Below are 27,320 nucleotides of genomic sequence, written 5' to 3'. Positions count from 1 at the left end.
ACAGACACATAGTAGCATTAAAAAAAACTGCGCGGCAGCCAGCAACAAGCCAACAGTAGTAGTCAGAAGTCGTCGATATATCTATCGTAAATATTTCGATCGATCGACTAGACTATGCCAACGTTGACGTCGACGCACGTAATTATAACAGAAACAAAAAAAATAATCAGCAATACGCTCGAAGACCTCCAAAAGAGTTCTATTTGTTTAGCTAGAATAGTACAACATTGCTGGGGAACGAACACAAACTGAAGGAACAAAACAAAATACGCGGACGCTTTACTAGTTGTTGGTCATCGTCGAAACATTGTTTGGTCGTTGCGTCCGCCGGTCGTTCGGTCGTTTGATAAATTTGTCGTCTATGCATTGCTTTCTTCATCTTCTTCCTCGATGCACACTATCTATACCCGACTTCTCCTCTGTCTCTTGTTTTGGGTCTTGTAACACTTGTTGAACACTGCCGTAACTGCTACTGTTACGTACCTAACTATCCGTTGAAATCCAAAGTGTGTAGGACGCGCGTGATGTAATTGGGTCTCTAACGCGCTACCAGCCATTAAACGCTAACAAGTCTCGTATGTGTTAAGTTGTTGTTACATGTTTGGTGTTTTTGTTATAATTATATGTAAAAAATCGATATGTTTTTACGGAATAATGAAAAGAAAGTGAAATAAAATTAAAAACTATTTGTTGGTAAAAGGCGCAATTTTGCAAAAATATGTATTTATTTTTGTTTTGAAAAAATAATATTATTTTCTTAAATACGAAAACAAATATCAACAGAACAAAAAAAAAAAAAAAAAACATAAGTGCTAACAAACATGTGCTACCACAATTGAACCGCTATAAAATTTTTTTCGTGTAGTATGAAACATACTGCTTCGTACAGTGACTCCCGTATAAATGAAAAAAAGCATATAAAAGACAAAAAGTGCTCCGTCGATAAATTGTTCCGTTCACAATATTGGTAAAGGCTTATGTCGACGTCGAATTACCATGAAAAACAAGTAAAACCAGTAAGGAAAGGATCAAAGTAAGGCGGGCCGACTATATGATACCCTACACCACTGTGAATATGTAAAATATATATGGGAGCTATATCCAAATCTGAACCGATTTCGATATAATTTGGCACACTTATTTCTAGACCGACTTGAGTTACACATTCAAAATTTCATCAAAATCGGACGTATATAGCGTGTTTGGTGCAGCAAATACGCGAATCGGGCGAAAATATATATGGGAGCTATATCCAAATCTGAACTGATTTTCACCAAAAGCAATAGGGTTCTTCCTATGGCGAAAAAAATTGTAGTCCCCAATTTCAGCTGTACGTTGCGAACAAAAATACATGGACAGACGGACATGCATAAATCGACTCAGAAAGTGATTATATGTATATGTATGAACTATGGGTCTATTTCGTTTCCTTTTGTATGTTACATACAAATGCACAAAGACATAATACCCCTTACCACACACGGTGCTCTTGAATCAAATTTAAATGGAAGGTGCATACACCAGGGAAGTTTTTGCGGATTCTGAAACTAAAATGTTCATAGATGAAAAAAATCAAAAAACAAAAGAAAAAATCGCCGGTCGCTTTTTATATAAATCGCGATTCAAGTTGACATTTTTAGGGGTTGTTTAGGTTTTCACGATTTTGCTTAGAAACCGCAAGTCCTTTCAAAATGAGAGTGAAGAAAATGTTGTAGCTATGAAAATTTTCTACAAGATTGACCTTTACGATATTTTCGTAGGTTTTACCTTTTTTTGAGATATTGTAGTTCAAATTGGGACAATGCACTGACTGTATCGCCCCCTTATAAATTAAATGTCATGAAGGGTGCGCCTTAACTAACTTTTAATGAAACCCGCTTACACAGGGGAAGTTTTTGTACATTCTGAAACAGCAGTGTCCATGGATATGAAAAATCCAAAAACAAGAAAAAATCGCTGTAGATATTTTTAAATAAATCGCGGTCAAAATTCACATTTTTAGGTGTTTTTTAGGTTTTCACGATTTTGCTTGGAAACCGCAAGCCCAATCGAAATGGAGTTAAAGAAAATGTTGTAGCCGTGAAAATTCTTTACAGGATTGACGTTTATGATTTGTTCACAGGCTGTACCATTTTTGAGATAAAGAAGCTCAGTTTACATTTTTAGTTTTTTTGTTAGGGTTTCGCGATTTTGCTTCAATACGGCAAGTCTTATCGGACCTGGGAAAATCTTATAGCTGTGAAAATTATCTACAAGTCTGGCTTATTTAATTGTTCCTAGGTTGTACCATTTTTTTAGATATATAAGTTTAAGTTGGAAAATTGCAGTCATGACATGATTTATAAGGAGACGATACATAATCGAATTGAATTTGAATTGTCCCAATTTCAACTTCTATATCTCAAAAGTTGTAAAACCTACGAAAATATCTTTAAGGTCAATCTTGTAGACAATTTGGATAGCTACAACATTTTCTATATTCCCATTTTGATAGGCCTTGCGGTTTCCAAGCAAAATCGCAAAAACCTAAACAACCCCTAAACGTGTCAACTTGAATCGCGATTTATTTAAAAAGCGCTCCGGCGATTTTTATACCCTCAGCCTTTAGGCTAAGGAGGGTATATACACTTTGATACGATGAAAATGTGCCTCATCGAAATAATGGTTTTAGACCCCAAGTATGTTTGGACGAAATGTGTTTCAGACAATTTGGAGTCGATCTAGCCATGTCCGTCCGTCTGTCTGTCGGTCTGTCTGTCCTGCTGGCTGGAGCGCACGATAACTCTCGAACGGATGAACCGATTCGGTTCAAATTTTGGCTTTCGTAATATTTTGCCCAAACTTAGTTTAAGTTCGAAGATGAGCTACATCGGTCCACTCCTTCCGGTACCTCCCCCACAAAAGTTCGAAAATGTTCGGAAAGTTTGTGCGCACGATAACTCTTGTAGGGAGTGACCGATTTGGTCCATACTTTGTACAGCGTAAACTTTCTACCAGAGTAATATGAGTTTCCAATATGGTCTCAATAGGTCCACTCCTTCGGGTACCTCCCACACAAAATTTCGGAAAAGTTCAGTTTAGGGCCATCTCTCGAATCGCGTTGATTTTTCTTTTAGCAACTTGTATTCACTGCCGTCCATACGACGGTACAAGTTTCATCAGGGGCAAGTACATACTTCCTGAGAAAACAGCATGAAAGTTGCAAAAAACCCCTATGACACCGTGTGAGGTGGTTGGAGCGCAAGGTAACTCTCGAACGGATCGGCCGATTCGGTCCAAGATATGGCCTTATTTATAATATTTTGTCCAAACATAGTTTAAGTTTGAAGATAAGCCATATCGGTCCACTCCTTCAAGTACCTCCCCCACAAAAGTTCAAAAATGTTCGGAAAAATTGTTCGTACGGTAACTCTTGAAAGGAGTGGCCGAATTGGTCTATACTTTACACATCCTAATATATCTACCAGATATAGATCAGGTTCAAATATAGACTATATTTGTCCACTCCATCCGGTACCTCCCACACAAAATTCCGGACAAGTTCACTTTAAGACCTAATATCGAATCACTTTGATTTTTGTTGAAGCAACTTGCATTCGCTGCCTCAATTACGACGGTAAAAATTTTTTTAAGGGCAAGTACATACTTCTTGAGCAAACAGCCCGAAGAGTGTTAAAACCCCCTATTGCACCATATGTTGAGGCTGGAGATCCACTTCCATAACGGTCAATGTCGATCCATTCCTTTTAGTATCTCCTCCGCAAAACTTTTGATCTTTAATCCTAATCAACATTTTCGTCGGTTCAAACGCCCAAAAGTTTTAAACCCCCCTAAATATATACGTATTTGGGAAAAAAATTGTTTCAATATACACAGGCTGAGGGTATATCTCTGTCGGCAAAGCCGACTGATACATTTTTACTTGTTTTTTTGTTTTTTGGTTTTTTTCATCTATGAACATTGTAGTTTCAGAATCAGCAAAAACTTCCCAGGTGTAAGCACCTTCCATTTAAATTTGATTCAAAAGCACCGTGCACAGTGTTCTGTAGGGTATAAAAAGTATCAGTCGGCTTTGCCGACAGAGATATACGCTCAGTCGGTGTGTATTGAAACTTTCAACTATGGACAATATAGAATCGAACACCTGCTACGTAACCAAAATCCTTTTCCCCAATAATTATGTATTTAGACAGTTTTCAGATTTTGTGGTCCTTTTTAGAAGTTGAACCTGCTGACAAACAATATATTTGGATTGATGCTCAATAGTGTTGCGGGGAAGGTACCTAAAGGAATTTTGGAACTGTGTCATATTTTGGGAGTAATTCCTCATTTCAGTTGGTCACCATATAATTTTGAGGACCACAAGGAGTACCATCGGTCCAATTTTCCAAACTAAGTTTGGACAAAATATTTCGATATCCAAAGTTTTGACCATCTTTGGGATATCTCGCGTACCAGTTTAGAGAATATTTTCGAAATTTTGTGCGGCAAGATACCGGAAGGATTGGACCTATAAACACCATCTTCGAATTTCATATAATATTCGAAGAAATATTACGATATGCAAAGTGTGTATCAACACAGTATTCGGTTCAGAATTGTCGTGCGCAATAGGTTTTTTACAGCTTTCGGGTCATTTTCCCAAGAAGTACAGACTTGCCACTCAAAAAACTAGTACAATCGTAATAGGGGCCTTGAGTGCAACCTGTTGCAAGAAAAATCAAAACGATTCGAGAGGAGGTACCCGAAAGAGGTGACATATACTGCCTTCGAGAGTTATCGTGCGCACCATTTCAGCGAAAAGTTTTGAACGTTTGTGGAGAAGTTACCCAAAGAAGTGAACCGATTTGGCCCATCTTAGAAGTCGAATTAACTTGGGACACATTTTCTCAGAAAGTATAGACTTGCCCCTAAAAAAATCAAAACTATTCGCGAGGTGGTCTTAAACTGCACTTTTCCGAAATTTTTTGGGAGAAGTACCCGAAGGGGGGGGACCGATATGCCCCATCTTCGAACTTAAACTAATTTTAGAAAAAATATTCACGGTGCCCCTTAACTAACTTTGAGTGAAAACCGCTTACACCTGTGAAACTGTTGAAGATTCTGAAAGACCAATGTTCATAGATGAGGAAAATCAAAAAACAAGAAGAAATCCCCGGAGGGATTTTTAAATAAATCGCGATCAAAGTTAACAGTTTTAGGTCTATCTTAGATTTTCAGGATTTTGCCTGGAAACGGCAAGTCCTATACTTACTTAGCTGGCCCATTACAGAACATTTGTTCCATACATCGAACTAAGAAAAGTTCTCCAATTCCCTCTGTTTCGTGCTTCGCTTTTTGGAATACCGCGCCTTGTCATCTCTTCATCCACTTGTTTGCGCCATCTATTCTTTGGCCAGCCAATTCTGCGTGCACCGCCATGTGGGTCAAATTTATACGCCTTTTCAGCGGGTTCATCATCGCTCATTCTTATTATATGGCCTAGCCAACGCAATCGCTGCATCTCGATACGTTTAACTATATTGATGTCGTTGTATAGCAGATACAGCTCGTGGTTCATACGACGTCGATATTCACCGTCATCGCAAATCGGTCCGTAGATCTTTCGAAAAATTTTTCTCTCAAACACGCCAAGCACTGCCCTATTTGCTTGCGCAAGTACCCAGGCTTCGGAACCATACATCATCAGTGTTTCGTAAAGCGTTATTTTTGTTTGACGAGTTGTGGCTTTGTTTTTAAAGTGCTTACTTATGCCAAAGTAGCATTTGTTGGCCAATTCAATTCTTCTTTTTATTTCACAACTGATGTAGTTTGTTGTGTTAACAGCGGTGCCGAGGTATACGAAGTCCTTTACTACCTCAAAATTATTGGAACCAACTTCAACAGTTGGTGCGATCTCAATGGACGCATTGCGCGTCGACACCATCAGCTTGGTCTTCCCGCCGTTTACCGCCAGACCCAGAGAAGATTCTCCTTCGACCTTCATAAAGGTATCGGTTACTTCTTCTACTGATCGTCCCATGATGTCTATATCATCAACAAAAGCAAGTAACATGTGACTATTGGCGTAGATTGTGCCACCTCTTTTGACGTTTGCCTCTCGTATAACCTTTTCTAGCAGGATGTTGAAGAGGTCACACGAAAGGCTGTCTCCTTGTCTGAAACCTCTTTTGGTACCAAACTCTTCGGAGAGGTTCTTTCCTATTTTAACTGAGGACCTCGTGTCAGTTAAAGTCATTTTACAAAGCCGGATGAGCTTTGCGGGAATACCAAATTCAGACATGGCTTGGAATACCTTTGAACGCATCGGGCTGTCGAAGGCTGCTTTATAATCGACAAAAAGGTGGTAGGTGTCGATCTGCATCTCTTGGGTCTTCTCGAGGATTTGCCGCAGGGTAAATATCTGGTCAATGGTGGACTTGCCAGGTCTAAAGCCGCATTGGTATGGTCCAATTATCTCGTTGACCATAGGCTTTAGTCGTTCGCACAATATCCCTGACACGATCTTGTAGGCAATAGGGAGAAGACTTATGCCCCTATAGTTGGAGCATACAGTCTTATCTCTTTCTTGTGACACAGGATGCTCAGGTTCCAATCGTCGGGTACGCGTTATTCCTGCCAGATGGTGCTAACTAGCTGATGCATACACCTTATCAGCGCGTCGCCTCCGGTTTTAAACAGCTCTGCTGGTAAGCCATCGGCTCCTGCTGCTTTATTATTCTTCAGCCGGTTGATTGCTGTTTTTACCTCATCTTGGCCGGGCAGTATACATTCTATACCATCTTTTGGGATTGGATCTGTGGTATCATCGTCTTCGCTACTATTGGTTACCAGCATATTGGAGAAATGTTCTTTCCATATCCTGTATCTGTTACCAGATTACCTTGCTGGTCTCTACAGGATGTGCCTGTACCAAAGCCATCAGTTTGATGCTTGACTCTTTGGTAGAATTTTCGGACTTCATTCTGGCTCCTGTACATCTTGATTTTTTCACACTCCCGCTTTTCCATCTCTCTCTTTTTCCATATCTCTCTTTATCTCTCCTTTTCTCCCGATACCTCTCTCGTGCGCTACGCGTTGCTACTGATGGTAAAGTAGCCCTATATGCCGCATTTTTCTCTTCGGTAGCAGCACGACACTCCTGGTCATACCATTGATTCCTTGGTGGAGGTCTCTGGTACCCAAGTACTGATTTTGCGGCTGCTTGCATAGAGTGGGCAATGTATTGCCATTGTCCTGATATGTTATCGGGACGAGGAGTGCTTTGATTAAGCAGTTGGACCAGTTGAGTGGAATATGCTGTGGCCATCTGTTGTGATTGCAGCTTACCGATGTCCAACTTCCGTGTTGTGTCTGTTCGCACTTTGTTTGCTACGTCTAATCTGGTACGTACCTTTGCTGCAACAAGGTAGTGGTCCGAGTCTATGTTTGCACCTCGGAACTATCGTACATCCAACACGTACATCCATCTATCACAACGTGATCAATTTGATTTCTTGTTCTTTGATCTGGCGACAGCCAGGTGCCCTTATGAATATCGAGATGCTTAAATCTGGTACTGCTAACTACCATGTTTCTTGCAGCTTCAAAGTCTATCAGCCTCATACCATTGTCAGATGTTTCACTGTGGAGACTGAATTTCCCGACTGTTGGGCCAAAGATATTCTCCTTTCCAATGTTGGCATTAAAATCGCCTAGAATGATTTTAATGCCAACGGCCATATGTTTCTTCTAAGCGCTCATAAAATATATCTTTGGTCTGTTCGTCCTTGTCTTCAGTGGGAGCATGAGCGCAAATAAAGCTGATGTTGAAGAATTTTGCTTTTAATCGAATTGCTGCGAGTCTTTCATTCACTGGGGTGAAGCTGGATACCAGATGTTTTAACCTCCGACTAACTACAAATCCGCAACCAAACTCATGCTTTGTGTCATGGCAGCTATAATACAGTGCGTCACCTTTAGGTTGTTGTGACTCCTTTCCCGTTCCATCGTATTTCCTGTATGGCAGTTATGTCGGCCTTGTACTTTTCAAGTACATCTGCCAATGCGTAAACTGCACCTTCTCTATAAAGAGTGCGAACATTCCAGCTGCAGATTCGCAGATCATGGTCCTTAAAACGTTTGCGGGGGTCGTCAACTTTTGAGGGATTTGTTTTTCTTTTCTTTCGTTTTTTCAAACCTAAGTTTTTAACGTTCTTATGGGTGAACGCGCGGCACATGTTAGCTCACTACCTTTAACGGGTGTTAAAGGCAGTTCCCCAGGTGACACCACGGGGAGGTCAGTGTCCACTTGAGATGAAAGAGGGACCAAGATAAATCCTGAGCTTTGCCATGTTAAATCCGGCCAGGACTGTTCCTTGGTATCTTCCATCCCCTACGTCACCCTATAGAAATGGGAATAAAGAAAATTTTGTAGCCGTAAAGGTCCTCTTTAGTCCCATTTCGATAGGACTTGTCGCTTCCAAGCAAAATCCTGAAACCTTAAAAAACCCAAAAATTTGGACTTTGACGGCGATTTATTTGAAAATCCCTTCGGCCATTTTTTATTTTTTGATTTTTGTCATTTTCGTTTGAAAAACTTCCCAGGAATAAGCACCTTTCATTTAAAGTTAGTTAAGGCGCACCGTGTATTACGAAAATTTGGAAATTTCGTCCAAACATGCTTGGGGTCTAACACCATTATTGCGATGATGCACATTTTGCTCGTATGGAAGTGTATATTCCCCTATTTAGTCTAAAGACTGAGGGTATAGAAATAGTTTCGTATAACCCAAATCGAGTTTACGAAGGTGATACAAAAGGCGATTCCAAGCCTTCATCTGCTGTCAAAACATATTTTTTAATCCAAAATAAATACTAATATTTCACTTCTATTTTGTTCCAGAATCTACAATTTTTTACTACGACAACATTTTTTCCATTATGATATTGAAAAAAATATTATAATTCTTCCAGTTCTGGAACAGGCCATGTATGTGTACAACATCTTTATTTAAGCTTCGGAAGAATATGTTAACCTTTCCTTCTTTCTTTGGTGGATTCTTCGCACACAAACTTTTGTCAGCAAACTAAGACTAAGTACTGAATTCGCCTTCTGGATAACCGTAATAAATGAACCTTGATTTTAGGTAAAGATTAGAGTTGGACAATTCTTGTTCCGAATCCAAATAGTTCCGACACTGTGTTTTTAGGAGCTTTCGTAGTTCTGATCTTTGGTTTTGATACATAAAAAACTCGTTTTTTGTGGATTAACAAGATAGTTCCGATGATAGAAGTGATAGCACACAGACAATCGACTTTATCACTCGTCTGATTTGGTGGAATTCGTTACTTCTGTTCCAGGTCCTCAGAATTTTGATGAAATTTAAAACGTGTGGCGGAATTTGGTATAGAAAACATGTTTGGCAAATCATATCGAACATTTTTGTAGAATATTCGGATCCGATCTGACTTCATTTTAAAGTCAGGGTATTTAAACTTTTTTGGAAAAAGGACTAAAAAGACCCCTTTAATGACTCGCTTGAGGGTTAAATTTTGTAACTAAAAGACTTCTCGCATTGTTGGCAGTAATATTGGCAAAGACACTATATGTTTAAAACGCAAGGATTCCAAAGTATCCTAACTTGAATATTTCCAAATATGCATCAATTTAAAAAAAAGACTGGGAATTTCTCTATCATGGTTTTTCTATAATGATTGCGACATTTTCTAGCATGTGGTAAATGCAGTTACTTGCAAACAAATCATAATGATAAAGGTACCCACTTATATGATCGACAGTAGTTCTGTTATTTAGCCGCTACATAGCCATAATTTGCATCAAGGGAGAGTTCAAGAGTTAGTTTTCTAAATATGTGCATCTACATAATTTGTATCAATGGAAAGGTCGAGAGTTCCTCTTTCAATTCCACATATACGGAATTCACTGTAACCACTTATTGAACACACATTTCGGTTGCAATTTCGAAATTTAAAATAATCATAAAGTACCAACACCAATAACAATAATAATTATAATAGCAACAAGTACAACAACCAAATCAACCACAACAACAAAGAAGAACAACTAAAGAAAACAAGAAAATAATAAAAATAAAACAATATAAACGCTAATTTATGGCATATAAAATCTATAAAATAAGTAGTTTCTACATAGAACTTCTGCTGTGTTAATGGGCCAATGATAGATATCGCCAACAACCGTAACCCCATCGCCCCCCCCCCCCCCCCTTTTTTGTCAGGCGCCCACTATCATCAGCAGCAGCACCACTAAACGAAATTGTAATAAATCGACTTAGTCGCAGTCACCATCATAGTCCATAGTCCGTTTATCTGACCCAACAACAACAACAAATGTATGTAAAGTTCTTATCTTTTGCTCAGCTACCTTCTCTTTGGTGGAATGGCCAACGTTTTTGATAAAATAGAAACAATAAAAATCACTAATATTTCAAAAAATAGCATTTTAAATACAAAGAAATTTTAAAAATGCGAATTTTCATTTAACTATAAAGCGTTGATATACAATTGCTTATTTCCAGAACATGCATGGGGCTACTATTTTTGAAATTTTTACAATATTTTCCTTTATAACTTTGTCAAAAATTCATATATATAAAATTCATTTTAATGAAATGATAAAAATCACACCTCATCACCTAATATTTGTGTGTTTCTTTAGTTGTGTTCCTTTACTTACCTGAGGTTACCATTTTTACCATTTGTTACCATTTTTAACCTGCAAAGCGTTCCTTAACCCCAAAATGTGTTAAAACTGGAAGCAATTTTTAAGAGAGAGGGAGAGGAGAGAGCGAGCAAAACTGCCTTTCTCTTCTACCACAGGCTACCAGACAAATTTCTTCGGGTAAAAAATGGTAGAACTGATTTTTTGACAATTATTTGACAATGAAGAAACAAATGAGCAAAACAGAAGAAAAAAAGCGAAATCTTCAAAAAAAAAAAAACAAAATTAAAAACTGTGAAATAAAAGAAGAAAAGTGAATTTTGATGTTTCTTTTTGGCATTGCTACCAGATCTACCATTTTTTTGTTCCTTTACTTTTCTGATAAAACTGGTCATGAGAGAGCAATTTTGACAGTTTCTCTTTTACCACTTTTACCATTAAAAAAGTAAAAGAACAAAGACTTTATGCTGGAACGTAAACAATTTCTACCCAGAAAAACTTAACACCTTTCCACCTTTTCATTATAAAAACCATTTTGATACACCCTGTAATTTGTTAAACTTTATTCATACGATATTTATCATTCAATTCCTCCCACGTTGTTATTTGACTTTTCTCTGTTATTGTTGTTGTTTTTTTTTTGTAGAATTATGATTAATTATTCTGCCAATGCAATGCAATCTAAAATTGTACAAAACGGATGTGCATGAATGGTGACTGATTAAGAATTATGGCCAGTATTTTATTAATGCAATTTTGTTTGTTTTCTTTATTGTTGCAAAAACAAGTAAACATTTCAATAATGAATTCAATAATTATTGATTTTAAAGTGTTTGATCAACAATAGGATGAAACGAAATTCAAATATATAAATAAATCCAAATAGTGAAATAATCATGATAATAACTGCTAATAGGGAAGTCAGGACTAAGTCGCATTTACACCAAACATTAAATGAGCAATTTTAATTGTTAATTCCATTGAATATTTATCAAATAAATGAAATAGGTATGCCCAAAACATGTTAGTGTTAGTTATTATTATAAACTCATTCCCTCAGATTTTCAAATAATTTCAACAATATAATTCATTTATGCGGGCTGGATACTGTAAAATCACCTAAGTTTTGAAATTTGTGACAAATATGATTTATTTCTGGAATTTTGTGGGTCGACGTACTGCCGCCAACATAACATGGAAATCTACTTGATAGCTGATATCACTGTAAAGTTTCACAGTTCAGCATTTAGTCAGCAGTAGCAACAGCAGACAAAAAAAAGAGAACAATACAAAATAAAAAAAGTGCAAATGTTGCTTTAATTGAAAATAAAATGGTCAAAGCGTGACAATAAACAATTTTGCGAATTTCCCACATTTGCATATCTCTATAGTGAGTGTTGAAAATAAGTTCACAATTTTGTCAACACATAAAAAACAAATTTCGAAGGGACAGAGAGAGAGAGAGTCTTCTCTCATGAAAATTAGTGATATCCGATTCTATATTTTATTCAATAATATTTAATTTAATTTTAATCTCCGATTTTGCACGAGTATGGACATCAGTTATGTTGTACGAAACCAGTTATAAGAAATTTTAGCTAGCATTCCGAATTAAAAATGTCATGTTATTTTGCCTAGCACACTTAATACCTGGGTCATAGACTAATAAATCGTATAGACAAAGAGATTGTAGTGTCTTCTCTTTTTGTAGGTGTCGCCCGTATGCAAAGTGCCTAATCTTTTCATTCAATTGCACAATGTTTTTGGGTAAATTACAATATTTTTTCGATAATTTCGAAGATAAATGCTGAGAGCAAATAAATGTCTATAAATTTATTAGTCTATGCCTGGGTTTGATAGGCGTACAGAAATAAGGCCCCATGAAATAACACCCCAAATTAAAAATTAAAGTAGGCCCCAAACAGGTATATGGAAAACAACAACAAAACTTTTGGGGCCTATTTTCGCCTTTTTGTGACCTTTTTTCACTCAGCTGTTAGGGCCAATTTGTCTTCACAATAAGTAAATCTAAAATTTGAAAATCAAATTGGGGTCTAATTGAATTTTTCATTGAGGCCTTTTTGCACATGTTTAGGGCCCAAATGCAATCCAGTGTTTAACAGACAAAATAAATTGGGGTGTATTTTCGAAAGTTATTATGAAGAAAACGAACAAAAATTAGGGTGTAATTTCATAAATCTTATTAAGAACAAACATACAAAAAAAATCGGTGTCCGGCGAAGCAAAGCGAACATAACTTCAAAACAAAAAAATAATAATAATAACGCGGACATAACTCCCAATGATTTTTTCTTAATGTCAAAGTTATTTTTTGTCGAAATTTTCCATTATTTTCTATTGATCAAAGAATTGTTATAAATTTTAGAGATGAAGTTAGAATATATGCGGAAATTTACATATGGGAAGGAAAGGAAGGTGCCAAAAACAATACCGAAGTCAACAACAAATGTTCCAGATTTCATAAAAGTTTTTAAAAACGAAATTATATCTGAATTTGTCAGTATGTAGCAGTTCGGAGAAATTTTACCAGACTGCGGCATTCGACGAAGACATTTCGTAAATAGAGTATATTAATTATGTAAATTAAAAAAATGGGAAATGCTTATGTGTTTGCATTTTTTTACAAAAACTCTGTAATGTTTTAAAAAGCAAACATATTTTTGTAAAAAAAATTGCACGAAACAACCTCCTCTGGACCTCCGACCATCCTCCTCCGAACTACGGAACAACCTCCTCTGGACCTACGACCGCCCTCTCCGAACTTCGAAACAACCCCCTCTGAACCCCCAACCAACCTCCTCTGAACTTCAGAACAACCTTCTCTGGACCTCCGACCACCCTCTTCGGAATTTCAGAACAACCTCCTCTAGACCTTCGAACAACTTGCTCTTTCCATATTCAGTCAACAGGAATATCAAAACCTGCTGCATCTCGATACATTTATCTATACTGATGTCGTTGTATAGCAGATACAGCTCGTGGTTCATACGACGTCTATATTCAACGTCAACGCAGATTGGTCCAGAGATCTTTCGAAGAATTTCTCTCTCAAAGATACCAAGCACTGTCTTGTCTGCTTGCGCAAGTACCCAGGAACGATACATCGGCACAGGTAGTATCAGTATTTTGTAAAGCGTTGTTTTTGTTTGACGAGATGTGGCTTTATTCCTAAACTGCTTACTCAGTCCAAAGTAGCATCTGTTGCTCAACACTAGTCTTCTTCGTATTTCACAATTGATGTTGTTGGTTGTGTTTATGGTGGTGCCGAGGTAGACGAAGTCCTTTACTTACTTAGCTGGCCCATTACAGAACATTTGTTCTATAGGCCGAACTAAGAAAAGATCTCCATTTCTCTCTGTCTATTGCTTCTCTTTCTGGAATACCGCGCCTTGTCATCTCTTCATCCACTTGTTTGCGCCATCTATTCTTTGGCCTGCCAATTCTGCGTGCACCAAGTGGCTCATATTTATACGCCTTTTTAGCGGGTTCATCATCGCTAATTCTTATGATATGGCCTAGCCAACGCAATCGTTGCATCACAATACGTTTAACAATATTGATGTCGTAGCGACGTCGATATTCACTGTCAACGTAGATCTTTCGAAGAATTTTTCTCTCAAACACACCAAGCACTGCCATGTCTGCTTGCGCAAGTTGCTTCGGAGCCATACATCAGCACGGGTAGTATCAGTGATTTGCAGAGCGTTATTTTTGTTTGACGAAATGTGGCTTTGCTTTTAAACTGCTTATTTAAAACAAAGTAGCATCTGTTGGCCAATACAATTCTTCTTTTTATTTACAACTGATGTCGTTTGTTCTGTTTACGGAGGTGCCGAGGTAGACGAAGTCTTTTACTACCTCAAAATTATAGGAACCAACTTCCACAGTTGGCCCGATCTCTATGGACGCTTTGCGCGTCGACACCATCAACTTAGTCTTCCCGCCGTTTACCGCCAGACCCACTTAGCAGATTCTTCTTTTACTGATCATCCCATGATGTCTATATCATCAGCAAAAGCAAGTAACATGTGGCTATTGGTGTAGATTGTGTCACTTCTTTGACGTCTGACTCTCGTATAACATTTTCTAGCAGGATGTTGAAAAGATCACACGAAAGGCTGTCTCCTTGCCTGGTACAAAACTCTTTGGACAGGTTCTTTCCTATTTTAACTGAAGATCTTGTGTCAGTTAGAGTCATTTTACAAAGTCGAATGAGCTTTTCGGGGATACCAAATTCAGGCATTACTTGGAATACCTTTGAACTTAGCGGGCTGTCGAAGGCTGCTTTATAATCGACAAAAAGATGGTAGGTGTCGATCTGCATCTCTTGGGTCTTCTCCAGGATTTGCCGCAGGGTAAAAATCTGGTCAATGGTGGACTTGCCAGGTCTAAAGCCGCATTGGTATGGTCCAATTATCTCGTTGACCATAGGCTTTAGTCGTTCGCACAATCCCTAACACGATCTTGTAGGCAATAGGGAGTAGACTTATGCCCCTATAGTTGGGGCATAAAGTCTTATCTCCTTTCTTATGGATGGGACACAGGATGCTCTAGTTCCAATCGTCGGGTACGTGTTCTTCCTGCCAATTGGAGCTAACTAGCTGATGCATACACCTTATCAGAGTGTCGCCTCCGGTTTTGAACAGTTCGGCTGGTAAGCCATCGGCTCCTGCTGCCTTATTCTTCTTCAGCCGGTTTATTGCTGCCTTTACCTCATCTTGGCTGGGTGGTATACATTTAATACCATCTCCTGGGATTGGATCTGTGGTATCTTCGCCGTCTTCCCTACTATCGGATACCAACAGTTTGGAAAAATGTTCTTTCCATATCCTGAGCACACTATCTGCATCAGTTACCGAATTAACTTGCTGTACAGGAAGATTTGCCTGTACCAAAGCCATCAGTTTCATGTTTCACTCTTTGGTAGAACTTTCGGACTTCATTCTGGCTCTTGTACATCTCGATTTTTTCACACTCCCGCTTTTCCATCTCTCTTTTTTCCTGCGGAAAAGACGTTTCTCCTCTCTCCTTTTCTCCCGATATTTCTCTCGTGCGCTACGCGTTGCTACGGATTATAAAGTAGCCCTATATGCAGCATTTTTCTCTTCGGTAGCAGCACGACACTCCTCGTATGATCGATGGATTCCTTGGTGGAGGTCTCTGGTATCCAAGTATGGATTGCGCGGCTGTTTGCATGGAGTGGGCAATACTTTGCCATTGCGCTGATATGTTATCGGGATGAGGAGTGCTTTGATTAAGCAATTGAGCTAGTTGAGTGGAATATGCTGTGGCTATCTGTTGTGATTGCAGCTTACCGATGGCTAACTTCCGTGTTGTGTCTGTTCGTATTTGCTTGATACGTTTAACCGGGTGCGTACCTTTGCTGCAACAAGGTAGTGGTCCGAGTCTATGTTTGCTCCTCGGAACCAACGCACATCCAACACGGTCGATGAATGTCTTCCATCTATCACAACGTGATCAATTTGATTTCTTGTTTTCTGATCTGGAGACAGCCAGGTGCCCTTATGGATGTCGAGATGTTGAAATCTTGTGCTGCTGAATACCATGTTTTTTGCCGCTGCGAAGTCTATTAGCCTCATACCATTGTTAGATATTTCACTGTGGAGCTGAAATTTCCCGACTGTTTGACCAAAGACATTCTTCTTTACAATTTTGACATTAAAATCGCCTAGTATAATTTTAATGTCATGGGCAGGACAACGGTCATAAGTTTCTTCTAAGCGCTCGTAAAATATATCTTTGATCTGTTCGCCCTTGTCTTCAGTGGCAGCATGAGCGCAACTAAAGCTGATGTTGAAGAATTTAGCTTTTAATCGAATTGTAGCGAGTCTTTCATTCACTGGGGTGAAGCTGGAGACCCGATGTTTTAGTCTCCGACTAACTACAAATCCGCAACCAAACTCATGCTTTACGTCATGGCAGCTATAATACAGTGCGTAACCTTTAGGTGTTGTTGTGGCACATTTCCCAATCCATCGTATTTCATATATGACAGTTATATTGGCCTTGTACTTTTCAAGTACTCTTCTTCCAATGCATATACTGCAGTGATGGCCAAAAACACACATATGCAGTTTATAACATGCGCTAGTGTGAGTGGAAACGTAAACAATGCGTTAACCGAACGAATGTGTTTACAGTGTACGTGTGTGTCTTATGCCCGCGGGCATAGGAAAGTTGTTGTTGGTGGCCATCACTGGTATACTGCACCATCTCTATAAAGTGTGGGATTCGCAGATCATGGCCCTTAAAACGTGTGCGGGGTTCGTCAACTTTAGGGGGGTTTGCTTGTCTTTTCTTTCGTTTTTTCATAGTAGGCTGTTTTTTCTAGGTTAGTGTTACTAACCCGACGCTCAAACCCAAGTTTTTAACGTTCTTATGGGTGAATGCGCGGCACACGTTAGCTCACTACCTTTAACGGTGTTAAAGACAGCTTCCCAGTTGACACCAAGGGGAGGTCAGTGTCCACTTGAGATGAAAGAGGGACCAAGATAAATCCTGGACTTTGCCATGTTAAAGCCAGTCAGGGCCGTTCTTTGGCATCTTTCATCCCCACACGTCACCCCAGTTAGAACAGTTTTGTCAAAAGACTTATGCCAAGCAGTAAAAGAGCACATTTGAATTGCTAAAATTTATTACTAATAATAAGTACTCTAGGAAAGGATTAAACAGAAAATTTTTCATATTTTTTGTAGAAGACTAATCCGGTAAAATCCGGTTTAATTAGGTATAAATAGGACAATATTTTCGTGTAACCCTAACTAGCCGAATTTCCAAGCGAATAAGCTTTAATTGGATTATTCAAGATCTCTGTAGAAAGGTGCACATTTATTCGGCAAGTTTATAATTCCCGATAATTGTCAACAAAATTCTGAAAACCTACTAAAAACTTTGTTGGAAAAAGTTGATTGTGTTAAAGTCTTATGGCCGGTTTCACTATGACGTTTCGAATTTAAATTTGTTCGAACTAATACCAAACTTCTTTCGGAGGACTTCGAATCATCTTAGAGAAACATGCCATACATTTCTGGTGGAAATTCGGCCTAATAAGAATGCTATGATTTCAGGATCAAATTTCGACAAATTGTAATAGTGAATAACTAAAGAATGTCCGTTCCTGGAAGACCATGCACATGAGAAATCTTTTGAAATTATGTTTATCTGTATACATATATAGTTAATCTTAATTTAGATATATTTTAAAATGTATTTTTTAATTTCAGTTTTATTCTTCATGCTGGCAAAAACATTGTCACAATTGTGGACTCCGTCACATACTAATTAATGATACTAACTGTACAGGAGAAAACGATACAATACACCAAACGAGATATAGAGAAGGCGACAAAACATTACAACTCAGAACGTTGAAGAACAACAAACATTCAATAAGCCGCTGCTGTACTCTCTTCTTTCGCTATGCATTTTCAAACTGACAATGAAAATGGTTAGCAAAATTGCAAAAAATATTTTAAAGTTACATTCCATTCAATTTGCTATCGTATTATATCTCTTAAACACACATGGTGGACTTGAACCTGCAGCGGCGGGAGTGTTTGGTAATTATGCTGGTAAGTGGCACAAATCAATAGATAATTTTTTACATATTCTGAACGAAAATTCCCCGTGAGTATTGCCTTTCTGCCGTTTCAACTTAAAGGAAAGAGTGAAAAACTCACGGCGAATTTACGTTCAGAATAACCCAAAATGTGTTGTAGCATATTCCATGAAACTTTATTTTGAAACAATATTTTTGTTTTTAGAGAATGCAGAACTTATCCAAGAAACCACTGGCCAAAATATAACCCTACAATGCAGTACAAATGGTCTTATGAGTGAAAGTAAAGACAATGAAATCAAATATCTGTGGTATTTTATGGTAAGTTGCAGCCATCATTTTTGGCAGAAGTTTTATTTCTTTGGAAGATAAATATGACTAGAAGTATTTTTATTACCTCAGCCTTTAGGTTAACGTCAATATAGGTTAATGTTTTGGTATAGCCTCCATATAACGGTACTTCCCGATTTTCGGTGTTTGAGGATTTTAGCTAAAATTTTTAACATAACTATATCTAATTTGACATTTGAGGTTCTCAGTGGTAAATCTCCACTAAAAATCGTCAACAAAGGTCCATGTTTTGGTAAAGCGCCCATTTGACGGTACCTCCCGATTGTCGGTATTTTGAGGATCTTAACTAAAATTTTTAACCGAACTAGATGTAATTTGACATAGGTCCATGCTTTGGTATAGCGCCCATTTGACGGTACCTCCCGATTGTCGGTATTTTGAGGATTTTAGCTAAAATTTTTAACCGAACTAGAAGTATTTTGACACATGAGGTTCTCAGTGGCAGCACAACTTCTCAGCAAAAACTCGTCAACATAGGTCCATGTTTTGGTATAGCCCACATATAACGGTACCTCCCGATTTTCGATACTTTGAGGATTTTAGGGACAATTTTTAACCGAACTCGCTGTTATTTGATATTTGAGGTTCTCAGTTGTCACAAACTACTACTACTACTAAGCTGGCCCATTACAGAACATTTGTTCTATAGGCCGAACTAAGAAGAGATCTCCATTCCTCTCTATTTGTTGCTTTGCACTCTGGAATACCGCGCCTTTTCATCTCATCATACACTTGTTTGCGCCATCTATTCCTTGGCCTGCCAATTCTGCGTGCACCGCCATATGGCATGTATTCATACGCCTTTTTAGCGGGTTCATCATCGCTCATTCTTATGATATGGCCTAGCCAACGCAATCGCTGCATCTCGATACGTTTAACTATATTGATGTCGTTGTATAGCAGATACAGCTCATGGTTCATGCGACGTCGATATTCACCGTCAACGCAGATTGGTCCGTAGATCTTTCGCAGAATTTTTCTCTCAAACACACCAAGCACTGCCATGTCTGCTTGCGCAAGTACCTAGGCTTCGGAGCCATACATCAGCACGGGTAGTATCAGTGTTTTGTAGAGCGTTATTTTTGTTTGACGAGATGTGGCTTTGTTTTTAAACTGCTTACTTAAACCAAAGTAGCATCTGTTGGCCAATACAATTCTTCTTTTTATTTCACAACTGATGTCGTTTGTTGTGTTTACGGAGGTGCCGAGGTAGACGAAGTCTTTTACTACCTCAATATTATAGGAACCAACTTCCACAGTCGGTCCGAGCTCAATGGACGCATTGCGCGTCGACACCATCAACTTGGTCTTCTCACCGTTTACCGCCATACCCACTTTAGCAGATTCTCCTTCGACCTTTATAAAGGTATCAGTTACTTCTTTTACTGATCGGCCGATGATGTCTATATCATCAGCATAAGCAAGTAACATGTGACTATTGATGTAGATTGTGCCACTTCTTTTGACGTTTGCCTCTCGTATAACCTTTTCTAGCAGGATGTTGAAGAGGTCACATGAAAGGCTGTCTCCTTGTCTGAAACCTCTTTTGGTACCAAACTCTTCGGAGAGGTTCTTTCCTATTTTAACTGAGGACCTCGTGTCAGTTAAAGTCATTTTACAAAGCCGGATGAGCTTTGCGGGAATACCAAATTCAGACATGGCTTGGAATACCTTTGAACGCAGCGGGCTGTCGAAGGCTGCTTTATAATCGACAAAAAGGTGGTAGGTGTCGATCTGCATCTCTTGGGTCTTCTCCAGGATTTGCCGCAGGGTGAATATCTGGTCAATGGTGGACTTGCCAGGTCTAAAGCCGCATTGGTATGGTCCAATTATCTCGTTGACCATAGGCTTTAGTCGTTCGCACAATATCCCTGACACGATCTTGTAGGCAATAGGGAGTAGACTTATGCCCCTATAGTTAGAGCATACAGTCTTATCTCCCTTCTTGTGGACGGGGCACAGGATACTCAGGTTCCAATCGTCGGGTACTCGTTCTTCCTGCCAGATGGTGCTAACTAGCTGATGAATACACCTTATCAGCGTGTCGCCTCCGGTTTTGAACAGCTCGGCTGGTAAGCCATCGGCCCCTGCTGCCTTATTATTCTTCAGCCGATTTATTGCTGTCTTTACCTCATCTTGGCTGGGCGGTATACATTCAATACCATCTTCTGGGATTGGGGCTGTGGTATCTTCGTCTTCGCTGCTATTGGATACCAACAGATTTGAAAAATGTTCTTTCCATATCCTGAGTACACTATCTGTATCAGTTACCAAATTACCTTGCTGGTCTCTACAGGAGGATGTGCCTGTACCAAAGCCATCAGTTTGATGCTTACTCTTTGGTAGAATTTTCGGACTTCATTCTGGCTCCTGTACATCTCGATTTTTTCACACTCCCGCTTTTCCATCTCTCTCTTTTTCCTGCGGAAAATACGTTTCTCCTCTCTCCTTTTCTCCCTGTATCTCTCTCGTGCGCTACGCGTTGCTACGGATTGTAAAGTAGCCCTATATGCCGCATTTTTCTCTTCGGTGGCAGCACGACACTCCTCATCATACCATGGATTCCTTGGTGGAGGTCTCTGGTATCCAAGTATGGATTTTGCGGCTGTTTGCATGGAGTGGGCAATGCTTTGCCATTGCGCTGATATGTTATCGGGATGAGGAGTGCTTTGATTAAGCAATTGGGCTAGTTGAGTGGAATATGCTGTGGCTATCTGTTGTGATTGCAGCTTACCGATGTCTAACTTTCGTGTTGTGTCTGTTCGTACTTTGTTTGCTACGTTTAAGCGGGTGCGTACCTTTGCTGCAACAAGGTAGTGGTCCGAATCAATGTTTGCGCCTCGGAACGATCGTACATCCAACACGCTCGATGAATGTCTTCCATCTATCACAACATGATCAATTTGGTTTCTTGTTTTCTGATCTGGAGACAGCCAGGTGCCCTTATGAATATCGAGATGATTAAATCTGGTACTGCTAACTACCATGTTTTTTGCAGCTGCAAAGTCTATCAGCCTCATACCATTGTCAGATGTTTCACTGTGGAGACTGAATTTCCCGACTGTTGGGCCAAAGATATTCTCCTTTCCAATTTTGGCATTAAAATCGCCTAGAATGATTTTAATGTCATGGGCAGGGCAACGGTCATATGTTTCCTCTAAGCGCTCGTAAAATATATCTTTGGTCTGTTCGTCCTTTTCTTCAGTGGGAGCATGAGCGCAAATAAAGCTGATGTTGAAGAATTTAGCTTTTATTCGAATTGCAGCAAGTCTTTCATTCACTGGGGTGAAGCTGGATACCAGATGTTTTAGTCTCCGACTAACTACGAATCCACAACCAAACTCATGCTTTACGTCATGGCAGCTATAATACAGTGCGTCACCTTTAGGTGTTGTTGTGACGCCTTTCCCAATCCATCGTATTTCCTGTATGGCAGTAATATCGGTCTTGTACTTTTCAAGTACGTCTGCCAATGCGAAGACTGCACCTTCTCTATAAAGAGTGCGAACATTCCAGGTGCAGATTCGCAGATCATGGTCCTTAAAACGTTTGCGGGGTTCGTCAACTTTAGAGGGGTTTGTTTTTCTTTTCTTTCATTTTTTCATAGTAGGCTGTTTTTTCTAGGGGAGGGTTACTAACCCGACGCCCAAAACCAAGTTTTTAACGTTCTTATGGGTGAACGCGCGGCACATGTTAGCTCACTACCTTTAACGGGTGTTAAAGGCAGTTCCCCAGGTGACACCACGGGGAGGTCAGAGTCCACTTGAGATGAAAGAGGGACCAAGATAAATCCTGGGCTTTGCCATGTTAAAACCGGTCAGGACCGTTGCTTGGTATCTTCCATCCCCTACGTCACCCAGTTGTCACAAACTGCTCCACCAAAATCGACAACATAGGTGCTTGTTTTGGCATAGCCCCCATATAACCGTGCCTCCCTATTTTCGGTATTTTGAGGATTTTATCTAAAATTTATAACCGAACTATATGTTATTTGGCATTTAAGGTTCTCAGTTGTCGCGAAAATTCTCCACCAAAACTAGTCAACATAGGTCCATGTTTTGGTATAGCCCCCATAAGACGGTACCTCCCGATTTTCGGTATTTTGAGAATTTTAGCTAACATTTTTAACCGAACTAGATGTAACATGACATGTGAGGTTCTCAGTGATCACGAAACTTATATTTTGGCCGCACATTACGGTACCTCCCGATTTTCGTCATTTTGTGCATTTTAGCTACAATTTTTAACCGAAGTGGATGTTATTTGGCATTTAAGGTTCTCATTGGTCACAAATCTTCTACACCAAAAATCGTCGACATAGGTCCATGTTTTGGTATGGCCCCCATATAACGGTACCTCCCGATTTTCGGCATTTTGAGGATTTTGGCTATAACTTTTAACAGAACTAGAAGTAATTTGACATTTGAGGTTCTCAGTGGTCACGAAGCTTCTCCACAAAAATCCTGAACATAGGTACATGTTTTGGTATAGCCTCCATATAAATTTTTCGGTATTTTTAGGATTTTAGCTACAATTTTGAACCGAACTAGATGTAATTTGACATGTGAGGTTCTTAGTTGCCGCACAACCTCTCCACAAAAACTCGTCAACATAGGTCCATGTTTTGGTTAGCCCCCATTTGACGGTACCTCCCGATTGTCGGTATTTTGAGGATTTTTGCTACAATTTTTAACCGAACTAGTTGTTATTTGATAGTTGAGGTTTTCAGTGGTCGCGAAACCAAAACTCGTCAACATAGGTCCTTGTTTTGGTATAACCCCCATATGACGTTATCTCCCGATTTTCGGTATTTTTAGAATTCTAGATAAAATTTTTTTTTTGACATGTGAGGTTCTCAGTGGCCACACAACTTCTCCACAAAAACTCGTCAACATAGGTCCATGTTTTGGTATAGCGCCCATTTGACGGTACCTCCCGATTGTCGGTATTTTGAGGATTTTAGGTACATAGACTCGGACCACTACCTTGTGCAGCAAAGGTACGTACCAGATTAAACGTAGCAAACAAAGTGCGAACAGACACAACACGGAACTTGGACATCGGTAAACTGCAATCACAACAGATAGCCACAGTATATTCCACTCAACTGGCCCAACTGCTTAATCGAAGCACTCCTCGTCCTCGCTGCTACCGAAGGGAGAAATGCGGCATATAGGGCTACTTTACAATCAGTAGCAAAGCGTATCGCACGAGAGAGGTATCGGGAGAAAAGGAGTGAGGAGAAGCGTCTTTTCCGCAGGAAAAAGAGGCAGATGGAAAAGGCGGAGTGGACAGAATGAAGCCCGAAAATTCTACCAAAGAGTAAAACATCAAACTGATGGCTTTGGAACTGGTTCATCCTCCTGTAGAGACCAGCAAGGTAATCTGGTAACTGATACAGATAGTGTGCTAAGAATGTGGAAAGAACGTTTTTCCAAACTGTTGGTATCCAATAGTAACGAAGTCGACGAAGATACCATAGATCCAATCCCAGAAGATGGTATTGAATGTATACCACCCGGCCAAGATGAGGTGAATACAGCAATAATCCGGCTGAAGAATAATAAGGTAGCAGGAGCTGATGGCCTACCAGCCGAGCTGTTTAAAACCGGAGGCGACACGCTGATAATGTGTATGCATCAGCTAGTTAGCTCCATCTGGCAGGAAAAACGCGTACCCGTCCATAAGAAAGGAGATAAGTCTTTATGCTCCAACTATAGGGGCATAAGTCTTCTCCCTATCGCCTACAAGATAGTGTCACGGACATTGTGCGAACGACTAAATACCATGGTCAACGACATAATTGGGCCATACCAATGCGGCTTTAGACCTGGCAAGTCCACCATTGACCAGATATTTACCCTGCGGCAAATCCTGAAAAAGACCCAAGAGATGCAGATCGACACCTACCACCTTTTTGTCGATTATAAAGCAGCCTTCGACAGCCCGCTACGTTCAAAGGTATTCCAAGCCATGTCTAAATTTGGTATCCCCGCAAAGCTCATTCGGCTTTGTAAAATGGCTCTAACTGACACAAGATCTTCAGTTAAAATAGGAAAGAACCTTTCCGAAGAGTTTTGTACCAAAAGAGGTTTCAGGCAAGGAGACAGCCTTTCGTGTGATATTTTTAACATCCTGCTAGAAAAGGTTTTACCAGAGGCAAACGTCAAAAGAAGTGGCACAATATACTCCAATAGTCACATGTTACTTGCTTATGCTGATGATATGGACATCATGGGACGATCAGTAAAAGAAGTAACCGATACCTTTATGAAGGTCGAAGGAGAATCTGCTAAAGTGGGTCTGGCGGTAAACGGCGAGAAGACCAAGTTGATGGTGTCGACGCGCAATGCTTCCATTAAGATCGGACCAACTGTTGAAGTTGGTTCCTATAATTTTGAGGTAGTAAAAGACTTCGTATACCTCGGCACCGTCGTAAACACAACAAACGACATGAGTTGTAAAATACAAAGAAGAAATGTATTGGCCAACAGATGCTACTTTGGCTTAAGTAAGCACTTCAAAAACAAAGCCACAACTCGTCAAACAAAAATAACGCTTTACAAAACACTGATACTACCCGTGCTGATGTATGGTTCCGAAGCCTGGGTACTTGCACAAGCAGATAAGGCAGTGCTTGGTGTGTTTGAGAGAAAAATTCGTTGAAAGATCTACGGACCGATCTGCGTTGACGGTGAATATTGACGTCGTATGAACCACGACCTGTATCTGCTATACAACGACATCAATATTGTTAAACGTATCGAGATGCAGCGATTGCGTTGGCTAGGCCATATCATAAGAATGAGCGATGATGAACCCGCTGAAAAGGCGTATAAATTAGAGCCACATGACGGTGCACGCAGAATTGGCAGGCCAAAGAATAGATGGCGTAAACAAGTGGATGAAGAGATGACAAGTCGCGGTATTCCAAAAAGCGAAGCACGAAACAGAGAGATTTGGAGATCTTTTCTTAGTTCGGTCTATGGAACAAATGTTCTGTAAGGGGCCAGCTAAGTAAGTAAGGTACAATTTTGACTGAACTTAATGTTATTTGATATTTGAAGTTCTCAATGGTCACAAAACTTCTCCACCAAACTTCTCCTCCAAATCGCCAGCATATCTCCATGTTTTGGTATAGAACCCATATAACGGTACCTTCCGACTTTCTATATTTTGAGAATTTTAGCTACAAGTTTTAACCGAAATAGATATAATTTGACGTTGGAGGTTCTCAGTGGTCACGAAGCTTCTCCACCAAAAATCGTCAAGATAGAACCATGTTTTGTTATAGGCCCTATTTAAATACCTTCGGATTTTCGATATTTTGAGTATTTTAGCCCCAATTTTTAACCGAACTAGATGCAATTTGACATTTTATTTCCCAGTGGCCATAAAACTTCTCCACTAAAAATTGTCAACATTTTGATACTGGCCTATATAATGGTGCCAGGCGATTGAAGACATTTTTATATACATATATTTTCTGACATAACTTTAGGCATTTGTGGTATCCGTGGCCTTGATTTAATCTCCACCTAAAATTGTAGACAGGAATGAAAACGGAACTTAATTTTTTTACTTGCTTAAACCTGTTCTCTTATTCCTCATTTCAGCAATGCGGTGAAAATTCTGGTGGCACCACCAACTGCTATCATTCTGTGAATGAGGACGATTGGGCACAATTGCCATGTGAAGACAATTTTTGCAAGCCCGATTTGCAATTGAAAAATGTTACCGAAAAATATTCCGGATTATACAAATGCACGGTGATACCCCATGTGGGCAGTAGTATAGTGGATGTGAAATTGGTGCGAATCTATCAGTTGGATATAAGAGGTAACTAAGGCATAAAAACATTCAAATTCCGTTTATATCTAATTTAAATACCTTTCCTCTTTTTCAGATACTCCACAAATAGTTCCCGAATTTTTGGATGATTATCCCATGAATAACTCCGTTACTTTGGGTTCTCAGGCCGTATTTCAGTGTCGTGTCTATAGTGAAATGTATCCAACCATTAAATGGTTTAGACGTCTTCCGGACCACAACAAATACAATGACTATCATCAAAGTTTACATTCCATTGTCCACTATAATGGACGGGCATATGAGCTGTTAACGTCGGCCCGTGAAAAGGCCATTGGCCGTGACATTTATCTGAGTAAACTTATTCTAAATAAAGTACAACCACAAGATGAAGGTTATTATGCCTGTGTTCCGATTACAGTTCAGGGTCATAGCATACGTGAAGCATATTTGCACGTTCAATCTGTGGCGGATTATTGGTCAGATTACAATGAAGAACCGGAGGATTATGATGCCAACAGCACCAGCACCAGTGATCCTAGTGAATTTTGGCTACTTTTTCTAATGCCGGTAGGTTTGGCAATACTGCCACTTACCGTGTGGCTTTGTTATTTGGCCCACAAACGTTGCCGTGAGGATAATGGCCGCTCAGAAGAACTTCTATCAATCGATCATCAACGTATGTTAAGAAAATAATTAATTATCTGCGTAGTTTATAAGTTAGGCCATAAGTGTTAAATACTCGTAGTATCGAGTGCCAAAGAAGAATGAATTTTTTTTAGTTGTTTTTCATATAACTTTTGTTTTGTGAATTTAGTCAAGTAGTTTTAAATGAAAAAAAAAAACTAAATAAAAATAAATATTTAATGATATTCA

At 39.4% G+C, this 27,320-nt stretch overlaps 1 protein-coding gene across 6 annotated transcripts; it reads left to right on the top strand.

The window, feature by feature from the left end:
• On the top strand, nt 1-27,320 carry LOC141390012 (fibroblast growth factor receptor-like 1). 6 transcript variants are annotated; one of them, XM_073962406.1, is made up of 6 exons: nt 166-1,007; nt 4,050-4,099; nt 17,950-18,297; nt 18,490-18,605; nt 26,252-26,474; nt 26,542-27,320. In XM_073962406.1, the coding sequence occupies exons 3-6, from the start codon at nt 18,165-18,167 to the stop codon at nt 27,138-27,140; spliced, it is 1,071 nt and encodes a 356-aa protein (XP_073818507.1). In that variant the 5' UTR covers nt 166-1,007; nt 4,050-4,099; nt 17,950-18,164; the 3' UTR covers nt 27,141-27,320. The 6 variants fall into 6 exon arrangements, with proteins under 6 accessions (XP_073818504.1, XP_073818507.1, XP_073818505.1 ...); XM_073962403.1 differs by lacking the exons at nt 166-1,007; nt 4,050-4,099 and adding an exon at nt 1-138; XM_073962404.1 differs by lacking the exon at nt 4,050-4,099 and having other exon boundaries at nt 166-575.

This window comes from Musca autumnalis, unplaced genomic scaffold, assembly GCF_047663935.1.
Source record: "Musca autumnalis isolate F117 unplaced genomic scaffold, ASM4766393v1 scaffold_1, whole genome shotgun sequence".
Lineage (NCBI taxonomy): Eukaryota > Metazoa > Arthropoda > Insecta > Diptera > Muscidae > Musca > Musca autumnalis.
This window is presented reverse-complemented; position numbering and strand designations above follow the sequence as displayed.